This window comes from Monodon monoceros, unplaced genomic scaffold (assembly GCF_005190385.1).
Source record: "Monodon monoceros isolate NGI ecotype Baffin Bay Population unplaced genomic scaffold, NGI_Narwhal_1 Super_Scaffold_18, whole genome shotgun sequence".
NCBI classification, from domain to species: domain Eukaryota; kingdom Metazoa; phylum Chordata; class Mammalia; order Artiodactyla; family Monodontidae; genus Monodon; species Monodon monoceros.
Window position 1 is genome coordinate 145,302,903 of NW_021703774.1, and position 22,597 is coordinate 145,325,499.

At 42.5% G+C, this 22,597-nt stretch overlaps 1 protein-coding gene across 19 annotated transcripts in view; it reads right to left on the reverse strand.

Moving 5' to 3' along the window:
* Positions 1-22,597, reverse strand: part of ST3GAL3 (ST3 beta-galactoside alpha-2,3-sialyltransferase 3) — a 227,795-nt gene that overhangs the window by 65,819 nt on the left and 139,379 nt on the right. For 17 of the 19 annotated variants that reach the window (XR_003794405.1, XR_003794404.1, XR_003794403.1 and 14 more), the window contains one exon: positions 4,404-4,496. Coding sequence is in view for 16 of the 19 variants with exons in the window: in XM_029228260.1 (XP_029084093.1) it covers positions 4,404-4,496 (93 nt within the window). In the remaining 3 variants the exon portion in view is untranslated. Of the gene's footprint in view, positions 1-4,403; positions 4,497-20,402; positions 20,572-22,597 lie in introns of all 19 variants that reach the window. The other 2 variants (XM_029228256.1, XM_029228261.1) reach the window with 1 other exon arrangement.

Consider the following 22,597-nt stretch of genomic DNA (forward strand, 5'->3'; position numbering starts at 1 on the left):
AATTTTTAAAAACTTTTAAAATTTAAATTGTGGTAAAATACACATAACATAAAATTTATCATCTTAAACATTTTTAAGTGTACAGTGTACAATTCAGTAGTGTTAAGTACTTTCACATTGTTATGCACTCAATCTCCAGAATGCTTTTCATCTTGTAAAACTGAAACTCTGTCTATTAAATATCCATTAAACAGCAATTCCTCATTTCCCCTTGTCCCCAGCCTCTGGCAACCATTCTATTTTCTGTCTCTGTGAGTCTGACTACCCTAGGTACCTCACATAAGTGAAATAAAACAGTATTGTCTTTCTATGACTGGCTTATTTCACTTAGTATAATGTCCTCAAGGTTCACCCACACCGTAGCATCTGTCAGAACTTCCCCTCTTTTTAAGGCTGAATAATATTCCATTCCATGTATATACCACATTTTATCTTTTCATCAGTTGACAGACTCTTGGATTGCTTTGGCTATTGTGAATAATGCTGCTATGAACATGGATGTGCAAATACCTCTTTCAGACCCTGCTTTCATTTCTTTTGGGTATATACCCAAAAGTAGAATTGCTGGGTAATATAGTAATTCTACTTTCAGTTTTTTGAGGAACGCCATACTGTTTTCCATAGTGGCTGCACCACCAATTTACATTGTCACCAGCAGTGCACAGGGTTCTGATTTCTCCACATCCTTGTCAACACTTGCTATTTTCTGCTTTTTTGAGAGCAGCCACCCTAATGAGTGTGAGGTAGTATCTCACTGTGGTTTTTTTGTTTTGTTTTGTTTTGTTGGCTGTGCTGGGTCTTTGTTGCTGCCCGCTGGCTTTCTCTAGTTGCGGCGAGCGGGGGCTACTCTTGGTTAAGGTGTGCAGGCTTCTCATTGCAGTGGTTTCTCTTGTTGCAGAGCACAGACTCCAGGCACATGGGCTTCCGTAGTTGTGGCACATGGGCTCAGTAGTTGTGGCTCGCGGGCTCTAGAGCACAGGCTCAGTAGTTGTGGCACCCGGGCTTAGCTGCTCCGCGGCATGTGGGATATTCCTGGACCAGGGCTTGAACCCGTGTCCCTTGCATTGGCAGGCAGATTCTTAACCACTGCACCACCAGGGAAGCCCTCTCATTGTGGTTTTGATTTGCATTTCCCCAATGACTAATTATATTGAGCATTTTTTCATGTGCTTGTTGGCTATTTGTATATCATCTTAGGAGAAATGTCTATTTGAATCCTTCACCCATTTGTTGTTGAGTTGTAGGAGTTCTTTATATATTCTGGATATTAACACCACATCAGATATATGATGTGCAAATACCTTCTCCCATTCTGTAGGTTGCCCTTTCCCGCTCATTTTTAATTCACTTTAAATAATTAACTGTTTAAAACAAAAATAAATAAGGACAGTGTTGTGTGGGTTTATAATACATCAATGTAAAATATGACAAAAAATAGCACAAAGGGCGGAAGGGGAAATGGAGGTGTACTGTTCTAAGGTTCATAAGCTCTAAGCGAAGTGCTATAATATTATTTAAAAGTAGATTATAAATCAACGATGTATATTGTAAGCTCTAGAATAATCATGAAAAACATAAAACAAAGAGGCATAGCTATTAAACCAACAGTTTTATTTTATGGTAAAATAAAACCATAAAACACACTCAATTAATCCAAAAGGAGGCAGGAAAAGAAAGGGAAAAAAGAAACTAGCAGAAAACTCATAGCAAGATGGTAAATGTAAGCCGAACCACACTGATGATTACATTAAATATAAACGGTATAAACATTCCAGTAAGAGGCAGGCATCGTCAGATTGGATTAAAAAAGCAAGACTCCATTATGTGTTGTCTGCAAGAAACCCTCTCTAATCATAAAGAAACAGATAGGTTAAATGTAAAAGGAGGGACTGCTGCCAACCACACCTCTAAGATCCAACTTCTCTGATGCTCAAGGGTATAAACATACAAACTCCTTCTCCACCAGAAAATGTAAAAGAATAGAAAAACATATACCATGATGAAACTAACTTTTAAAAGGCTGGAGTGGTTATATTAATATCAAACAAGGAAGATTTCAGAACAAGGATTATTACCAGTGAAAAAGGGACATTTCAGAAAAATGAAGGAATCTATTCAGCAAGGGGCTACAATCCTAAATGTGTATGCACTAAATGGCAGAGCTTCAAAATATATTGAAGCAAAAACTGATAAATGGAGAATTCAACATCCCTCTGTTAGTAACTGACCATATGTGGAATCTAAAAATAAAATGATACACTTAACCACTGTACCACCAGAGAAGTCCCAGGAAAGACTTCTTAGATAAAACATCAAAAGCAGGGCTTCCCTGGTAAGCCCTCTAAGCCTTCCCTTCCCTCTAAACCTACTAGAACAGCTAAAATTAAAAAGACTGATGTCAGGGATATAAAACAACTAAAACTCTTACACTTTGCTGGCAGGAAAGCAAAACGGTATAGTCACTTTGAAAAACAGTTTGGCAAATTCTTATGCAGTGAAGCATACATCCTCTACACAAATGTTTATGTTGGCTTTACTTATAACAGCTAAAAACTGGAATTAACCCAAATGTCTTTTGACTGTTGAATAGATAAACAACATACAATGTTATGCCCATACAATGGAATACTATTCAGCAATAAAAAGGCACAAGCAACTGCTACACACATGTGTGAATCCCAAATGCATTATACTAAACAAAAGAGGCAGACTCAAAAGGCTACTATATGATCCATTTATATGACATTCTGGAAATACTACAGGGACAGTAGTTGTCAGGGCCTGGGGGTCAAGGGAGGGGTTAACTGCAAAGAAGCATGAAGGAACTTTTGGGGGTGATGTTGGACGTGTTCTATTAACTGTTACGGTGGTTGCACAAAGGTATTCTCAAAACTCATGCAACTATACTAATATGTAGATTTTACTGTATGTAAATTAAACCTCAACAAATCTTTAATAAAATTATGACACCTCCAAACAATTATATATTATGCATTTAAAATATGAGATGAATCCATATATGCTGGTAATAGGATAAACTCTAAGACACATTGTTAGGAGTAAAAAGCAAGATACAGTACAATAAATACATTATGTTCCTGTTTATGGTAATATTGGCTGTCTCTGGGATCTGGAGTGGGAATATATACCCTTTTGTACTGTTTGAGTTTTTTTCCCCACATGCTTGTATTACTTTCAATTAGAAAACCCATACACAGGTCAAGGAAAACTCACAGGTGTCTGGCCCAGGGGCCTGAGCAATGTAGGTCTGAGAAAACCCATGCAAGAATATGGAACATGGCGCCAGACACTGAAGAAGTGCTCAGTAAATAGCTGAGGGAAGCAAAACAGTGGAATCACGTCAGAAGGCAGACCCCAGACAAAGGGATCTCTAACTGAACACCAGATATTCAGCCAGCAGAGCCTCCTGTTTTATACGAGGAGCTAAGCTTGGATTGCTGACATTAGGAAAGAAAAGGAGCATAAAATCCAAATACCCTGGATTTGCTTGTGGGCAAGCTATTTGTCAGCATTCCTTTGCAAGCACACCATGTGCCCTAACCTCAGCCTTCTAAGGGATGGGGTGCATACCCTTCCCCCGTGAACACAGCCCACCCCAAGAGGCCACCCCTAGGGCTCCTCTGGTGGTCCGAGTGCTACATCCTGACTCCCAGAGGTCCAGAGCAGCCCCTCCTACATCCCCTCCAAGTCAGATAGTCCTATAACTCTCTGAAGGAACAAAACGACCCCAGGGGTCTCACTGCACTCGGACCACAGACAAGACGATCGCAGCACGTCAGGCTCTTTTCCACACCAAGGTTTCAGGAAAGAAAACCCGAAAGGAAAAGGCGGATAAGCAAGCAAGGCCTCTCAGTGGAATTGGGTGAAAGGATCTCCCAGGGTTTGGCACAGCTTCTTTCAGCAGCTCCTGTCAAGGAAATCAGGAACTCTAGAACGCCAGCCTCAGAAACTCCTCTTTACTTCCTGCTTTATTTGGCTTTGCCTCCCTGAAGCCAGGTAGTTGGTCCCAGCTTCCAAAAAAGACTACGAGCTTCTGTGCTGTGGAGCACTGCCTGGCGGCCTCTGGATACCTGGCTTCCAAGGGGAACCACGTAGGTTCTACCTCGTCTCTTTCCTCCACAGAAGCGAGCTGTGCTGGCAGGTACAAGCTCTGAGAGGAAGACGGGGGTAAGGTGTAGCAAGGGCCTAGAGTGGGACTGGAGTAGGAACCAACCAAAAGCAAAGTCCTTTCCAGGCACCCACCAACTCAAGGACACAGGAGGAAAGGTACCACAGAATCTCATTTTCTCAGAGGCACACCACTTGCCACACGGGGCAGGGTGTCTGAGTCCTGGGCCATGGACCAGGCTATCCAGGTGATGGGAAGAAACAGGAGCACTTACCGGGGGAAGATGGCAGTCATCAAGGCTGAAGCATACCCAGGCTTGCAAGTTCCCTCTGAAAAGTTTGCGTACTTGGTGGCTAACTCAGCAGGCCTATAGGAAGAGAAAGAGAGTCACGGCTTGCCGGGCACTGGGCAGTGGTTACTAGTTCATGAAGAACTGTAGGTGTTTAAACCCTGAACAAAGCTTCACTCCCTACAATCAGCACTTCAGCCCCCTTTCCACACCAAGGCCCTGGAGGTGGGGGTAAGGGGGAGGAGCCAAGAACCCCTAAAGGAATAGGTAGATAAACAAGCAAGGCCCGGCAGTGGAAGTTGGTAAAAAGAGCTCACTGGGTTTTGCATAGATTCTTTGCAGTAAGCCAGATTCCACGGAAATCAGGAACTCCATCCAGGCTCCCCGACTGGGAGAGTAGAGCCTGGAGACCTAAGGAGAGAGCCGCCAGACTTTGATAAAGTCACAGGCACTGCCCTTTCAACCTTCCTGAATATGTCTGCAAGTCGAGCCTCATCTGCCTCTATTCTCTCCACACACACTATGATCCAGTCAGTGGGAACCACTCACAGTGCCCTGAATAGAGATCAAATACATGTCGGGGCGTTTAGTTAAGGAGGCTCTCCTGCTCTCCTATCCTCTGTGCCTGGAATGTTCTTCCTTGTCCTTCTCCACCTGCCTATGCCTCCCGGTCCTTCACAACTCAGCTCAGATGTCAATTTCTCTGGGCATAATTCCCTGACCCCCAGATTGGGCCAAGTGTCTCCCTGCGCTCACTGTCCACCCCCTGCCACCCGCGTTACATGATTGCCCAGCACTCGCTGTACGGAACTGCAATGGTCGGTAGTATGTCTCCCTCACTGCACTGTAAATTCCCAAGGTCAGGGTCTGATTTAACCCTGTACCCACAGTTCTTTGCACAGAGATGGGCACACAGAAGACCCTTATGATTTTCTGAAGGAACAAAATGGCCCTGACAATCTCACTACACTTGGACTGGACATAAGACAATCTCAGGAGCCCGTAAGTCAGAAAGCACTGTTTTTCAGAAGGCTGTGAGTTGTAGCCCTGGCTTTGCGGCTGTGTGACTGTAGTGATGTCACCTCATATCTCTGGGCTTCAGTGTCCATATGTGTTCAGTGTGCAGCTGGAGTCACAGCCCTGCCACCAAAAACCCTGCCCAGTGCAGTCTAGAGAAGACCACAGCGGAAGAACTAGACACATTAAGTGACTGCTGGGGCTGGAGGCCCTGCGTGCTGGGGCACCTGAAGGAGCCCTGGCTCGTTGCCAGTTCCCAGTCCCAACCTCCCCAGTCTCCACCCTTGGGCCAGCTGCCAGCCCTCTGATGCCCAGCTGCTCTGCTGTGCTGGGGCCCTGTGGTGGGTCTTCCCTCAGGGCTGCCTTCTGCAGGGGTGGGGGCGGGGTGGGTCCAGGGTAGGGGAGGCTGGTGCTTATACAGGACAGCCAGAAACTATGATGCCACCGCCTATCATGCGTCATGTGTGATTCACTCAGTGCCCTGTTGAGCCTAGCCCAGGGCCTTATACAGAGTCACTGCTCACTGAATTTAGACAAACTCATCTATATCTATGTGCAATTTCTTCTAAAAAATCTACATTTTTTTAGCTTTCCCTACCAATGAAATTTAAAGCCTGAAATGCAAATATAAATGCTGAGCGACAAGCCGGAGTTGGGCCTTTATAGGCAGAAGAAAGTCAAGGGTTTAACGAGAAATTTACATGACAATATTTTCTTACATAAACAACTGTATTTCAGAAATGAAACATAAACTTCAGTGCAATTACTAAACCTACTGGAAGCTTTTGGACTAGGCACAGTGATGAAAACATTATAGCTTTCTTCAATTACTCCTCTCAATAGCCAGGTGAGTAGGTGCTATTAATTATTAATTTACATACAAGCTCAGAAAGATGAAGAGACTTAGTCAAGATCATACAGCTAGTAAGTAGTGGATACTACGTGAAACTATTTCTCTCTAACACGAATGCAGGAGCTATTAATTAATTAATTAATTAATTTTTGGCTGTCTTCATTCCTGTGCAAGGGCTTTCTCTAGTCGCAGCGAGTGGGGGCCCCTTTTCATCTCAGTGCACAGGCCTCTCACTGTCGCGGCCTCTCTTGTTGTGGAGCACAGGCTCCAGACGCGCAGGCTCAGTAGTTGTGGCTCACGGGCCTAGTTGCTCCGGGGCATGTGGGATCCTCCCAGACCAGGGCTCGAGCCCGTGTCCCCTGCACTGGCACGCAGATTATCAACCACTGCGCCACCAGGGAAGCCCAGGAGCTCTTAATATGGCACCGCCCTGGTGTGGATCACAGTCAGTGCCATCACAGAGGGAAGCACAGAGTCCAGGGACAGCACGAGTAGTCAGTGCAGTTGGAGATGGGGTAGAGAAGCTCTGGAAGTGTGTAACAAGCAGTGAGGCATTATGAGTCCCTCATATCCTTGTCTCCAATCCCCCACCATCCGCTTACTTGCCTGGTACTGTGGGTTCCGATGGTCTTTCTGAATTCCAGAAAGTTTCACAAAGAAAAGGAAAGACGGATGGTGGTCGTCCCTTTAACATAGTGCATTGCAGAAATGCACGTAGAAATGCATGTACAACAGCAGACAAACCTTCAGCCACATCTTTCCTCTCTCTAGTGAACACCATCAACTTCTGGCAAAATGCTTCAAGAATCAGGGCTCTAGATGTGCAGCAATATGGATGGACCTGGAGGGTCTTATGCTAAGTGAAATAAGTCAGACAGAGAAAGACAAATACTGTATGATCTCACATATATGTGGAATCTAAAAAATACAACAAACTAGTGACTATAACAAAACAAGAAGTAGACTCACAGATATAGAGAACAAACTTGTGGTTGCCAGCAGGAAGGGTGGGGAGGGACAAAATACGGGTGGGAGAGTGGGAGGTACAAACCATGGGGTGTAAGACAGGCTCAAGGATGTGCTATACAACATGGGGAATACAGCCAATGTTCCGTAATAACTGTAAATGGAAAGTAACCTTTAAAAAATGTATAAAAAATTTTTTAATTAAAAAAAAAGAATCGGGCTGTGGGATAGTCCAGGGTCTATGGACTCAGGTAATCCATAATGGAGAAGAAAGAGCACAGGCAAGATGGAACACAGGAAGCCAGAGCCCACCAGGAAAGGCTCTTCCCAGGCCAGTGCGGGGTGGTCAGATATTAAGGATGGAGCAGCTCTAAACCAAACCCCAAGCAACAGTAACTTCTAAAACATACAGCCCTGGGCATAGTGGGCCATGTCAAGTTATTACCAAATTAAAATGCCTTAGAAATGGCCTCCTGACCATCCCAGTGAGAGAAGAATAGGGGGAGTGTTGGGGATTCTGAGTCATACAGCAGGCTGGGACCTCTGGGGCAGTTAGCGGTCAAAACCACCAAGATTAACAGTCTCCAACTCCCTCGGGCCAGAATAGTTAGTTTCTCTAAGGCGCTCACACTCCAAATGCCAGGAGGCCCCCACAGATGTCTGATCAAATCATCCAGCCCTTGTTCTTCTCATACTCTGCAGCTGGCCTCTCATTTGGGGAGATTTAGCATTTCGACCAGTAAGAGCACCATTGTCCTGCAAACGTGACTACCAAGCGCCTGGGGTGAAGAGTGTAAACCACTGCACTCTTAAGAGGAAATCCAGATGGAGAGGCTGGCACCTAAAAGAAGGAACCAGACTTCCACGCCTCTGCTTCACTCAGAAGCCCCAAGTTTAAGGAATCAGGTCAAACAACAGGTTGTAAACGGGAAGAATACAGGACCTGGAATTAGAAGCTTTCATAAAGGACACTGCAAGCTGCGTGACCTTGGGCAAGTGAAGGACAATCTGCTTCTCAGCTTCCTCATCTGCAAATGGGAGCCACTCGGCTCTCAGGGATCTTGGGGGGTGTGGTGAAAAAGAACATTTGGAGGGGCTGGCTGTCCTCTAGAGCACCACACAAATACTTCGTGACAGGTGAGGTGGCAGAGCTCTCCAATGCTCAAGTTTGGATTCTGTCCTGGGAAGAGTCACTGAATGATTTCCAGTGGGAGAGTGCCCTGACCACCGTGTGCATTTTAAGGATCAACATTTGGGAGCTGAGGAGTAGCATGGCAAAAGGCTGAAAGAAGCAGTCCCTGAGATAGAAAAATAATCAGGAGAGAGTGTGATGTCTCAGGTGCCAAAGGAATGAAGTGTCTCAAGAAGGATACAGGGACCAACTGCATCAAACACTGTGCTCGGCCTGGGAAGGTAGCCATAAGATTGACAGCTGTATTTGCCAACAGGGAGGTTGCTCTTGACTTTGAGTAGAGCTGTTTCACTGGAGTGTGGGGGTGAAATGCTGCTTTCATTGGGTTTCAGAGAAAACAGAAGAATTGGAGCCAGGGAATAGAGACTACCATTTTTAGAAGTTTTGCTATAAAGAGAGACAGAGAAATGGGGCAATTGCTGGAGGGGAATTGCAGGGAAAGATTTTTTTGAGGTTAGGTAATTTTTCAGCATGCATATAAGCTGGTTAGAATAAGAGGAAAACTCAAGCATGATGCAACAGAAATGAGACAGTTGGAGAAATGTCCCCGAGAAGGTGAGAGAGGGAAAGGATCTACCACAAAAGTAGAAGGGTTGGCCTTAGCTCTGTCTACCCTGCCCTGCCCTGGCTAGTGACTACCTATTCATCTTGCAACATTCGGGTGAAGCACCACTTCCTTTGTGAAACTTTTCCTGATTGCTTCCCCCGCCAAGCAGAACCAACCTCTCCTGCCTGTGGACCCCATTTTACCTAGAGCTGACAGTCACCTGACCTTGCTCACTTGTCCCCACTCTCTCTCCCACCTCCTTCCCTTCCATCCTCTCACTCGTTCATTCATTCGTTCACTCAACAGATATTTAGAGGCAACAGAGTCACTCTGCTTGGGTTTGTACCCTGGCTCCATCCCTTACTAGCTGGGCATGTTATTTAACTGCTCTGTGCCTTAATGTCCACATCTTTAAAACTGGAATTATACTAATACCTCATAAAATTCTTGTGAGGATTATGTTGACAATACAATGTTTAGTACAAGCCTGGCACATAGTTCTCCCTCAGTACATGCTAACTGTAACAGTCTCGTTGTTGTTATGTGCCAGATGCTGGCCTGGGATTAGGGATACAGTGATGACTAGGACATAACTATGGCCTAGCACTTGTTACCCTGAAGAATAAACTGTCCACTTAGGGACTTCCCTGGTGGCGCAGTGGTTAAGAATCTGTCTGCCAATGCAGGGGACACGGGTTCGAGCCCTGGTCCGGGAAGATTCCCACACACCGCGGAACAACTAAACCCGTGCGCCACAACTACTGAGCCTGTGCTCTAGAGCCCGTGAGCCACAACTACTGAGCCCATGTGCCACAACTACTGAAGTCCGCGTGCCTAGAGCCTGCGCTCCACAACAAAGAGAAGCCGCCGCAATGAGAAGCCCGTGCACCACAACAAAGAGTAGCCCCTGCTCACAGCAACTAGAGGAAGCAACCAAGACCGAATGCAGCCAAAAAATAAATAAATAAATTTATTAAAAAAAAAAAAAAAAAAGGAATAACTGTCCATTTAAACATCTTTCTCTCCCAGACCATGAAATCTGAGTATAGTGCCTAGCACAGAGTACCATGCATGGCACTGACTATATAAGTACCCAACAAAATGTTTTTTGGACTGAACTCAATTGGTTACCTTGACTTGGAAGGTTAATTGACAGGAAGTGTGGGTATGAGGTGGTGATGGCTGGAGAAAATGAAGAAAGGACTTTGAGGATTAGGACTGTATAGATCAGTGTTGTTGGGCATCTCGTGACCAATGGGCTAATTTCTAGAACCTCTCAGAAAAGACTGAACTTAGCCCCCTACTGTGCCCCCTCCCTCATTCCAGGTGCTAGCTTACTGGAAGCAGTTCAAGGAACTGGTTGCAAGAACAGAGTAAGACCATGTGTGTAACACCTAGCACACTGCCTCACAAACCATAGTTAACAAATATTAGCTTCTTTTAAAGCAAATATAGCAACTTAATCAAGGTAGCCAGTACAGTCGTGCTGGGAGGACCTGCTTATAAACACAGGTAAGAACTCTCAGCACAGAGTTCACCCCACCACTGCTTCTTCAGTTCTATCCTCTCTAACCTTCCTGGAAGATGCACTTCTGCAATTACTAGAGGGATGCTTCTGGAATGATGACATGATTTGGGAAATCGCAGAAGCAGCTTAGGTTAGCTTTAGTAATCCCAGCTCGTCATTAAACATTTTCATTTTCTTTTTTTTTTTTCCTGAAATAGACTTTATGTAAGAAAGGTTATTTAATACTGCCATAGAGCCTTTCAAGCTCCAAGATGGAAAGTTTTCTCCCTAAGGACAATTTCTATCTCCTCTGACTGCCTCTCCCCCACGATTACAGGTCTGCTGGCTCTTCCTGAATTATCAACCGTCTCTTCATTCACCCACATCTGGGTGTGCCAATACATCCTGCCCTGGGCATCACTGACCCTTTGCTCTTTGTGAACTCCACTGCAGACTTGGGCTTCTATACGGCTTTGCCTCACTTACAGTGATCTGTGATAAACATAGAGGCACTATCTCATGTCTCTTGTATCACTTTAAGAGAAGAGGGACTGCTTGATTTGCGTGATCTGGAATTTGGGGTATTTCTCAGCTCTGGAGGCCCTGCCTTTCAGCTCTTGCTACTGGGCACTGCAGTATCTTCTCAACAAATCAGCCACTCTGCTCTTTGATCAGTGATTCTGGAGCTGACATTACTGCAGTTTATCTTTGTCTCCAGGGCCTTGTAATTTACTTCATTTTGTCTGGGAGGATGCTCTCTAGTAAGCTCTCGCAAACGCTTTAGCCTGAGCTGTATATGCAATTCTCACCGAGACTTTCCACCAGGAATCTCTTGCAACTGCTCCAATTCAATTTTGTTTCTACATTTTATTAAAACACACACACACACACACACACACACACACACACAGCTGACATAATTATCTAATGTAACTTTACAATAATCCTTTAAGGAGTACAGCCCTTAGACCTAGGCATGTGGGGCTAAAAGAGTCCAAGAGAAGCATGTGCTGGAAGATGTGCTATTCTCTGTTTACACTATAAAATTTCAAATGATAAAATTTGGTAGGGATTGCACTGACTCTGTACGTTGTTTTAGATACTATAAACATTTTAACAATATTAATTCTTCCAATCCATGAGTACAAAATATCATTCCATTTATTTGTGTCTTCTTCATTACCTTCATCAGTGTCTTATAGTTTCATTGTAAAAAGCCTTTCGCCTCCTAAGCTAAATTTATTCCAAGGTATTTTATTCTTTTTGATGCAATTGTAAATGGGATTGTTTTCTTAATTTCTCTTTCTGATAGTTCATTATTAGTGTATAGAAACACAACTGATTTTAGTATATTGATTTTGTATCTTACAACTTTATTGAATTTTTAAAAATCATTCTAACAGGTTTTTTTTTTTGGTGGAATCTTTAGGATTTGCTATATATAATATTGTCACCTCTAAATACAGACAGTTTTACTTTTTCCTTTCCAAATTGGATGCCTTTTGTTTCTTTTTCTTTCTTAATTGCTTTGGCTAGGACTTCTGGTACTACAATGAATAAAAGTGGTGAGAGTGGCCATCTTTGTCTTGTTCCTGATCTTAGAGGAAAGACTCAGCTTTTTTGCCATTGAGTATGACGTTATCTGTGGGTTTATCATATATGGCCTTTATTATGTTGAGGTACATTTCCTTTATACCCACTTTGTTGAGAATTTTTATTATGAATGGATGTTGAATTTTGTCATATGCTTATTTTGTATCTATTGAGATGATCATATGATTTTTTTCTCTTCATTTTATTAATGTGGTTTATCACATTGATTGATCTATGGATGTTGCACCATCCTTGCATCCCAGGAATAAATCCCACTTGATCACAGTGTGTGTTGAATTTTAATGTATTGTTGAATTCTGTTTGCTAAAATTTTGTTGAGGATTTTTGCATCTGTGTTCATCAAAGATATTGGCCTGTGATTTTCTTTTCTTGTAGTGCCTTTGTCTGGTTTTGGTATCAGGATAATGCTGGCCTCATAAAATGAGTTTGGAAGTGTTCCTTCCTCTTCTATGTTTTGGAAAAATTTGAGAAGGATTGGTATTTTTTCTTTAAATGTTTGGTAGAATTCACCAGCCATCTGGTCCTGGACTTTTGTTTGTTGGGAGGTTTCTGACTACTGATTCAATCTCCTTACTAGTAATTTGTCTGTTTGGATTTTTATTTCTTCATGATTCAGTCTTGATAGTTTCAAATGGTAAATTTAACATGACGACAAACTAATTACAGTTCACATTTCCCTTTCATACTCTGGGTAAGACTTGCATTTGTGGTCATTGTCAGCAAAGCACAGTCACAACCTTTCGGAGTCACTGGAAGCCAGTATTTGTGGGCAGAATGAAGGATAAGGATAGTGTGGCATCAAGAGTAATGATGTAGGAATATTACTCAGCCATAAAAAGAAACGAAATTGAGTTATCTGTAGTGAGGTGGATGGACCTAGAGCCTGTCATACAGGGTGAAGTAAGTCAGAAAGAGAAAAACAAATACCGTATGCTAACACATATATATGGAACCTTAAAAAAAAAATAAAGGTTCGGAACAATCTAGGGGCAGGACAGGAATAAAGACGCAGACATAGAGAATGGACTTGAGGACACGTGGAGGGGGAAGGGTAAGCTGGGACAAAGTGAGAGAGTGGCATGGACATACATACACTACCAAATGTAAAATAGATAGCTAGTGGGAAGCAGCTGCATAGCACAGGGAGATCAGCCCCGTGCTTTGTGACCACCTAGAGGGGTGGGATAGGGAGGGTGGGAGGGAGAAGCAAGAGGGAGGAGATATGGGGATGTATGTATATGTATAGCTGATTCACTTTATTATACAGCAGAAACTAACACACCATTGTAAAGCAATTATACTCCAATAAAGATGCTAAAAAAAAAGAAGAGTAATGATGTAACCAGCATGAAATAAAGGGTACTGGAGAACTGAAGAGACAAGAAGATCTATATTGTTTCTATAAAACAGGTTCCAGAAAGCCATGGCACTGTAAATAATAGCAGTACTGCTACCTTTTTCTTACGGTGGGAGATGTGAAATTAGCCAGGAATCATGCACCTGACAATAAAAAAAACATGATGAGATGGTTCCTGAACCTGAACAGAAAGAAGGGGTATCTGGATACTCTGAAGAAACTTCATGTGCACTGATTGGATAATATACACATACATAAGTATCTCTTCTTTCCCTATTGTTCTAAATCCTCATTAATAAGTCATTACATCTCACATGGACCCATCAACTTATTTATACAGCAGAGACCTTACAAAAATATTAGCCAGGACCCTGCACACCCTTGGAGCAGCCCTACTCTGGGGTAAGTATTATTATCATTTTTGACAAGAGAAACTGACTCTTAAACCCATCCTTTATTCTCACCAAAGCCTTTGCTTTCTTTGGTAGAAAGAAGAGTGGGCTTAAAGGTAAAAAGACCGGAGTTTAAGTAACTAGCTCTTCCAGTTACTAGTTGTGTAACCTCAGGCATGAGATAATCGGTTCTCTTAACTCTTAAAATAGCTTTAATAAATACAGGACTGGTGGGAAGATCAAATGATTTCCTGCAACAATGTAGGACAGAACATTCTTTGAAAGGCTATACAAATGTCAGTAACTATTCCTACTGTTTTAATGTTTGACTTCTGCTTTTTCTACTTCTAGACCACCTGAATTATCATCATAATTTCACTAATTTTTTTTTTTTTTTTTTTTTTTTTGCGGTACGCGGGCCTCTCGCTGCCGCAGCCTCCCCCGTTGCTGAGCACAGGCTCCGGACGTGCAGGCTCGGCGGCCATGGCTCACAGGCCCAGCCGCTCCACGGCATGTGGGATCTTCCCGGACCGGGGCACAAGCCCGTGTACCCTGCATCGGCAGGCGGACTCTCAACCACTGCGCCACCAGGGAAGCCCCTAATATTTTTTAATTAATTAATTATTTTTTATTTTTGGCTGCATTGGGTCTTCGTTGCTGCACGCAGGCTTTCTCTAGTTGCAGCGAGCAGGGTCTACTCTTCGTTGTGGTGCGTGGGCTTCTTGTTGTAGTGGCTTCTCTTGTTGCGGAGCACGGGCTCTAGGTGCGTGGGCTTCAGTAGTTGTGGCTCACGGGCTCAGTAGTTGGGGCTCGCGGGCTCTAGAGCACAGGCTCAGTAGTTGTGGCGCGCAGGCTTACTTGCTCCGCAGCATGTGGGATCTTCCCGGACCAGGGCCCGAACCCGTGTCCCCTGCATTTGCAGGCGGATTCTTAACCTCTGCGCCACCAGGGAAGTCCCCATTTCACTAATTTAATGAAGAAAAAAACTGTTTTTTAAAAATTTTTCTTACTTGGATTATTCTCTCCAACTCACTTGGCCGTCTCCAAACTTCTGCCCTATCGGCAGGAAGATCAGGAGACTCCTGGGAACAGGGAAGGAGGGCCGCTGAAATGAAGCCAACGTCTCATATACAGAGACTTGTCTTCAACTGGCATGCCACTGCATAACTGAGCTCAGTGGAAAGGCTAAATAAATCTCATAAGATCTGTAGCGTAGTATTTACTGATCTCTTTACTGTCTCCATAGTTTTTCCTTTTCCACAATGTCATACAGTTGAAACCATATAGTATGTAGACTTTTCAGACTGGCTTCTTTCATTTAGCAACATGTATTTAAGGTTCCTCCATGCCTGTTCGTGGCTTGATAGTGCATTTCTTTTTAGAGCCAAATAATACTCCATTGTCTGGATGTACTACAGTTTGTTTATCCATTCACCTAATGAAGGACATCTCGGTTGCTTCCAGTTGTTGGCGACTATGATTTTTTAAAGATAATTAAACAAAAAGGCCCTTATTACTGTATAAACCGGAGCAATGTGCAACATTTGTGCCATACTGTGCCACTGTGTGCAGTTTTGTATAGACATAAGTTTTCAGCTCAATTGGGTAAATACCTACAACAGTAATTGCTAAATCATGTGGTCAGACTATGTTTAGCTTTTTAGTATGTTGCCAAAATGGCTGAACCATTCTGCATTCCTGCCAACAATGAATGAGACTTCCTGTTGCTCCACATCCTTGCCAACATTTGATGTGTCAGTATTTTGTATTTTAGCCATTCTAATAGGTGTGGTGATATTTTATTCTTGTTTTAATCTGCATTTCCCTAATGACACATGAGATATGGGCGTCTTTTCATATGCTTATTTGCCATCTGTATATATCTTGTCAGATGAGGTGTCTGTTAAAGCCTTTGGCCTGTTTTTAACTGGGTTGGTTGTTTTTCTTATTGCTGAGCTTTAAGAGTTCTTTGTATATTTTGAATGAAAGTCTTTTAAAAATCAAACGTGTTTTGCAAGTACTTTTTTCTGGTTTGTGGCTTGTTTTTTCATTATTTTATCAGTGTCTTTCACAGAACAAAAGGTTTTAATTTTAGTAAGTCAAGTTATTGATTTTTTCTTTCATGAATTGTACTCTTGGTTTTGTATCCAAAAACTCATTGCCAAATCCAAGTTCACACAGATTTTCTCCTGTTATATTCTAGAAGTTTTCTGTTTTACATTTAGGTCTATTAGATTCCATTTTGAGTTAATTCTCATGAAAAGTGTAAGGTGAAAGATTTAGTTTCTACATATGGATGTCCAATTGTTCTAGCATCACTTGTCGAAAAGATGATCCTTTTTTTTCTGTTGAATTGCCTTTGCTCCTTTGTCAAGGATCAACTGACTATATTGGTGTATTTCTATTTCTGGACTCTCTATTCTGTTCCATTGGTCTGTTTGTCTATTCTTTTGCCAATACCATGCTGTCCTAATTACTGTAGCTTTGTCTTAAGTCTAATGTCACGTAGCATCAGTCCTTCAACTTTGTTCTTCTTTATCAGTATTATGTGGACTGTTCTCAGTTGTTTGCCTTTGCATATAAACTTTAGAATAAGTTTGTTGATATCCATAAAATAATTTGCTGGGATTTTAACTGAGATTACATTGAATCTATAGATCAAGTTAGGAGGAACTGACATTTAAACAATATTGAATCTTTCTATCCATGAACATGGAATAGCTCTCAATTTATCTAGATTTCTCTGATCAGAGTCTTGTAATTATATATATAAATTTATATATATCAATATATTTAGATTTATACCTAAGTATTTCTTTTTGTGTGTGATAATTTAAATGATATTATGTTTTTAATTTCATATTCCAATTGCTCATTGCTGGTATATAGGAAAGCAACTGACTTTTGTATATTAACCTTGTATCCTGGAACAGTGCTATAACGCTGGTTAGTTCTAGGAGTTTTCTGCCAGTTCTCTGGGATTTTCTACATAGTCAATCATGTCATCTGTGAACAAAGACAGTTTTAATCCTTCCTTCCTAATATCTATGCCTTTTATTTCCTTTACTGGTCTTATTGAATTAGCTAGATCTTTCAGTATAATGCTGAATAGGAGTAGTAAAAAGGGACATTCTTGCCTTTTCCCAAACTTAGGGGGAAAGCATCTAGTTTCTCATCATCAAGCATGATGTTAGATGTAGATTTTTTGTAGATGTTCTTTATTTATTGAGCAAGTTTCTTTCCATTCCTATTTTGCTGAGAGTGTTTCCTAAAATCAAGATTGGATGTTGGATTGTATCAAGTGCTTTTCTGCATCTTATAGATATGATATGATTTTTCTTCTTTAGCCTGTTGATGTGATACAATACAGTAATTGATTTTCTAATGTTGAACCAACCTTGCATATCTGGAATAAATCCCACTTCATTTAGGTGTGTGGTTCTTTTTGTACATCACTGGATTCAATATGCTAATATTTTGTTGAGAATTTTTGCATGATGTTCATGAGAGATATTGGTCTGTAGTTGAGAATGTCTTTATCTGGTTTTGGTTTTAGGGTAATGCTGGCTTCACAGAACAAGTTAGAAAGATTCTCTGCTTCTATTTTCTGGAAGAGATTGTAGAGAATTGGTATCATCTTTTCCTTAAATGTCTGATAGAAGTCACCAGTGAAACCATCTGAGCCTGGTTTTCTGGAAGGTTACTAATTATTGATTCAATTTCCTTGGTAGATATAGGCCTCTTCAGATGATCTATTTCTTCTTGTATGTTTTGGTAGTTTGTGTGTTCCAAGGAATTGGTCTATTGCACCTCAGTTATCAAATTTGTGGGCACAGAGTTGCTCATAATATTCCTTTATTACGCTTTTAGTATCCATGGGATCAGTAGTGATGATCCTTCTTCCATTTCTGATATTAGTAATCTGTGTCTTCTCTCTTTTTTTCTTGGCTAGCCTGGCTAGAGGTTTACTGCTTTTATTAATATTGCCAAAGAATCAGCTTTTGGTTTTATTGATTTTCTCTACTGATTTCTGCTCTCTGTTTCTTTTTTTTAAATTAATTTATTTATGGCTGCGTTGGGTCTTCGTTGCTGAGGGTGGGGTTTCTCTAGTTGCGGCGAGCAGGGTCTACTCTTCGTTGCAGTATGCGGGTTTCTCATTGCAGTGGCATCTCTTGTTGCAGAGTACCAGCACTAGAGTGCGCAGGCTTCAGTAGTTGCAGCACGTGGGCTCAGTAGTTGTGGCTCATGGGCACTAGAGTGTGGGCTCAGTAGTTGTGGTGCACGGGCTTAGTTGCTCCGTGGCACGTGGGATCTCCCTGGACCAGGGCTTGAACTCGTGTCCCCTGCATTGGCAGGCAGATTCTTAACCACTGCGCCACCAGGGAAGTCCCCCTACTCTTTGTTTCTGTGCAGGTCTCCTAAGTCTTATTTCTCTTTCCACTTCTGCTCCTCTCCAACCCATCTACCTTCCCACAGGCAAAATCACCTTCCTACAAGTCAAAACTAATGCTTTTCAACTGCTTAAAATATTTCAATGGCACCTTTTGCCTTCAAGATGAAGCCCAAACTTCTTATTGTTACCTCTAAAGCCCTGCATGATTTGGTCTGCTCATTCCTCCAGACTTATCATGTCTCATCCTTAGACCTCTTGGAGCTTTGACAGCATAGAAAAGACAGATATTAAGTTTTTACACAAATATCTATTCCAAGTATAGATAATGAAGAACTATTTAAATAGGCCAATAGAATTTACAGGAAACTCTACAATTGATTCAGATTTTAAAAGACCATGAAGAAAAAAACTAGAGAAAGGGCTGGTAACCAAAAATTAATATAAAATGGATTTTTGAAAATAGTATTTAGAGACCTAGAGATCATAATGAAAGATTGCGGGTTTTTTTTGGGGGGGGTTGGGTTTTATTTTTCTGGCTGCGCCACGCGCCATGTAAAATCTTAGTTCCCCGATGAGGAATCGAACCCACGCCCCCTGCAGTGGAAATGTGGACCACCAGGGAAGTCCCGAAAGTTTTCTTTTTTTTTTAATTACAGAAAAGAAGGCACATCCAGATATATTTTTTCATTTTAAAGGTATATAAGGACAATACAGAAAAGGTAAACTCAAAAGGAAAAAAGTACTCACAATCCAAGTGTCCTAACATAACCACTACTACACTCTGTGGTAGTCATTATGCTCTATTCAAATATGGTTATAGTGATAGGCTTGGCGGCTATACCCTGGTTCTCAACCCTGGCATGTTAGAATCACCTGGTGGAACTTTTAAACATCAAGGTAACTGAGCCTGATTCCTGATCAACTAAATCAGAATCTCTGGGTGGTGAAGTCCTGTGCTGAGAAACACTGTATATAGACATGTCCTATGTACAGGCAGGGGCCTCACCTCAAAGGTGAGTTTATTTTTGGTATCAATCACCTGGGAAAGTGAAGAGTTCCTCAGACAGGATACGGAATCTTTTAGAGCAGTATTAGACTCATATGCGGAGCTTTAAAAATCCCAAAGCCCAGGCTACACCTCAACCCAATGACTTCAGAATCTCTAGGGGGTGGGAGGCAGGCGTCAGTAATTTCTTAAGCTCCCCAGGTGATTCCAGTATTCAGTCAAGGTTAAGAACCACTGTGCTGAGAGCTCCAGGTGAGCTACAAAGTAGGAATTTGGCTTTTGGCATATGGTAGGTGGTCAATAAACAGTTTCCCCACAGGGGAAAGTTCCCCATGCAGCCATAGGGAACTTGACAGGCTGTTCTGGAAATAGTAAGCTATGCCTCAGGGTGTATTTTAGACTGCCCCATGTTTATAGGTCTTTCACAATTGGCTTGGTTTTCACAAGCCTTTGGGGGTTAAAAGTTGTTAGTTTTGGCTCCTATATCCTTGTCTTCACAAGGAATTCCTCATGAAATGAGACTGAGCATTAACGCCTCCATGCTCTTGCCCACATGGCAACCATAAAACATCATACTGCGGCAGCAGACAGGAGCTTTCCCAGCACACGGAGCACCTACCTACACCCAGCTGAAACAGATGACACCACCATTTAATTAAATCAGCTTCCAGAAGGCTGACATCAGCTCAGGAAAAACACACCTGGACACCAGGATCTGGCACCTTCAAGACTCCAGATGGTTCCTGTCTCTGCTGGACTAGTGGGCACATTCCCCAGCTCCGGTGTCATGTTCCTCATAACCAAGACTGAGATTTCCTTAGGGTTTTGTCTGAGTGCTCTGCCTCCAGATACAGGCAGGGCTAACTCCCTCTCTTCCACTGAGTCTTTGCTCAAATCTACCTTTCATTGAGCCTTGCCCTGACCGTCCCATTTAAACTTGCAATCTCTTCTCCAGCATTCCCTTGTCCTGCTCTATTTTCTTTCATAGCACTCATCACCTTCCAAGACACTGAAAACGTTACTTGTTTATCACACTTTTTGTTTACTGACCACCTTGTTCACTGGTATATCCTCAGAGCATAGAACATGATACACAGTAGCTGCTCAAGGCAGCTGTTGAATGAATGAGGAAGCGCTTACCTCGATGTCTGGGCAGCAGACTGTAGCCCTGAGCCTTTCCCTAGGACCCTCCGCTTTGAACAGTAGACTCCTTTTTGGGAAGCCAGAGCCTCTCCAGGGACCAGACTTGAACCCTCTGGAGGCATCATCCAATTGGGCTGCAGCTGACTGCACTGAGCAGCTTGAGTGCCTACCCCCCAGGGAACACAAGGTTAATTCTTGGACAACTTTGAGGCCAACAAAACCCAACACGCCAGCCTCACATCCTGGTTATTCACTCCCTCAATGACATCCTCATCGGTTTTCTCATGCTCAAGTCACTGCTGTCTCCTTCCTCTTCATGGTTCAATCTCCCACTTCTCTCCCACCTCACCATATTCTAACTTGCCACTGTCTTCCACGAAGCCTCGACTTCTTCAGTGAATGTTCCTTCCATCTTCTAATTTCATAGAAACCTGGGTCTTCACTGAAAACACCATTTCCTCTACAGCCCTATGTGATGGAGGCTGCTCTTTCTTCTATACCCCATGCATCTGAAGGTCCCTCATATCCTCTTTGTACTCCATTTATGCTTCCGAGTCACCAGTATGTCACCTTCCTTAAAAAAAAGAAAACCTGTTCATTGCTCATGCTATCCAGAAATACTACCTCCTACCCTCCCTTGCTGTTCTCATTTACTCTCTCCCCCTTCACGAAGACTTCAGCTCACAAGACATCCTTTCCAATCAAGCTTACAAGGCTGTTCATATGGCTTAAAATTTTCACGGTTTTATCCCAATTACAAAGCACATAGTTGGTACTCACGAAATATTTGCTAAATGAATGAGGTGAAGAAATGAAATCTGGGGCAAGAAGCAGGAGGCAAGCTGAGGTTAAGGTTTGATTTTGGGGCTATAGCCTTCCCAGTTTACCAGACACCAATAAGGGTAAATGGATAGGTTGAATCTCATACTTGGGCAATTATTATGATCCCACTTTATAGTAAGAAACTGAGCGATAACAGTTAAATAACTCGCTCAAGATTATAGTTAGTAAGATGTGGAACTGGGCTTTAAAAATCAACGTCTGACTCCACAGCCCACATTTTTTAAAATAAATTTGTTTATTTTATTTTTATTTTTGGCTGTGTTGGGTCTTCGTTGCTGTGCACAGAAGCAATGCTTCTCTAGATGTGGCGAGTGGGGGCTACTCTTCACTGTGGTGCACGTTGCAGTGGCTTCTATTGTTGAGATGCACAGGCTCTAGGCACGCGGGCTTCACTAGTTGTGGCATATGGGCTCAGGAGCTGTGGCTCGCGGGCTGTAGAGCACAGACTCAGTAGTTGTGGCGCAGGGGCTTAGTGGCCCTGCGCCATGTGGGAATCTTCCAGGACCAGGGCTCAAACCCGTGTCCCCTGCACTGGCAGGCAGATTCTTAACCACTGCGCCACCAGGGAAGCCCAGCACAGCCCACATTTTTAACCTCCAAAAAATATTGCCCTCCTGAACAACAGAGTTTGCAGTTAAAAGACAAGGTTTTGTACAGCTCATTGCATATAAGTATTTTAAATAATCTTCACAGCACTGACAAGTGATTCTGTCGTGAAGACACAAGTAGCAGGGAATTCTCAAAGGAAGTAGAAACCATTTATTCCACAAAGACATAATTAAAAGAATATAATGAAGACCAAAAAAATCCAAGACATCTATTTCCAGGTTTTTGGAGTATCATTGGATATAGAGATATTTTAAGTGTATTTCTATAAACAGTTGACCCTTGAACAACAACATGATTAGGGGCACTGACCCTGCATGCAGTCAAAAATCCGCATATAACTTATAGTCAGCCCTCCATATATGCAGTTCCTCCATAACCATGATTCTGCATGCTCAGATGCAACCAATCACAGATCATGTAGTACTGTAGTATGTACTGTTGAAAAAAATCCACATATAAGTGGATGCACTGCAGTTTAAATGTTCAAGGGTCAACTGTAATAGGTTCTTAAGAATAGAAAACACCTGGGGCGGGGAGGCCATTCCCATGCAGATATGTCTGCTGCATTCTCAGTGAAGGGCCAGCTAAGTATGATTTGTGAGGCAAATCTGACCCACTATCTGTTTTGTGTATGGTCGCTGAGTTAAGAATGTCTTTTACATTTTAATGGTTGGTTTAAAAATTAGAAGCATAATATTTAATGACATAAAAATTATATGAAATTAAAATTTCAGTGTCCA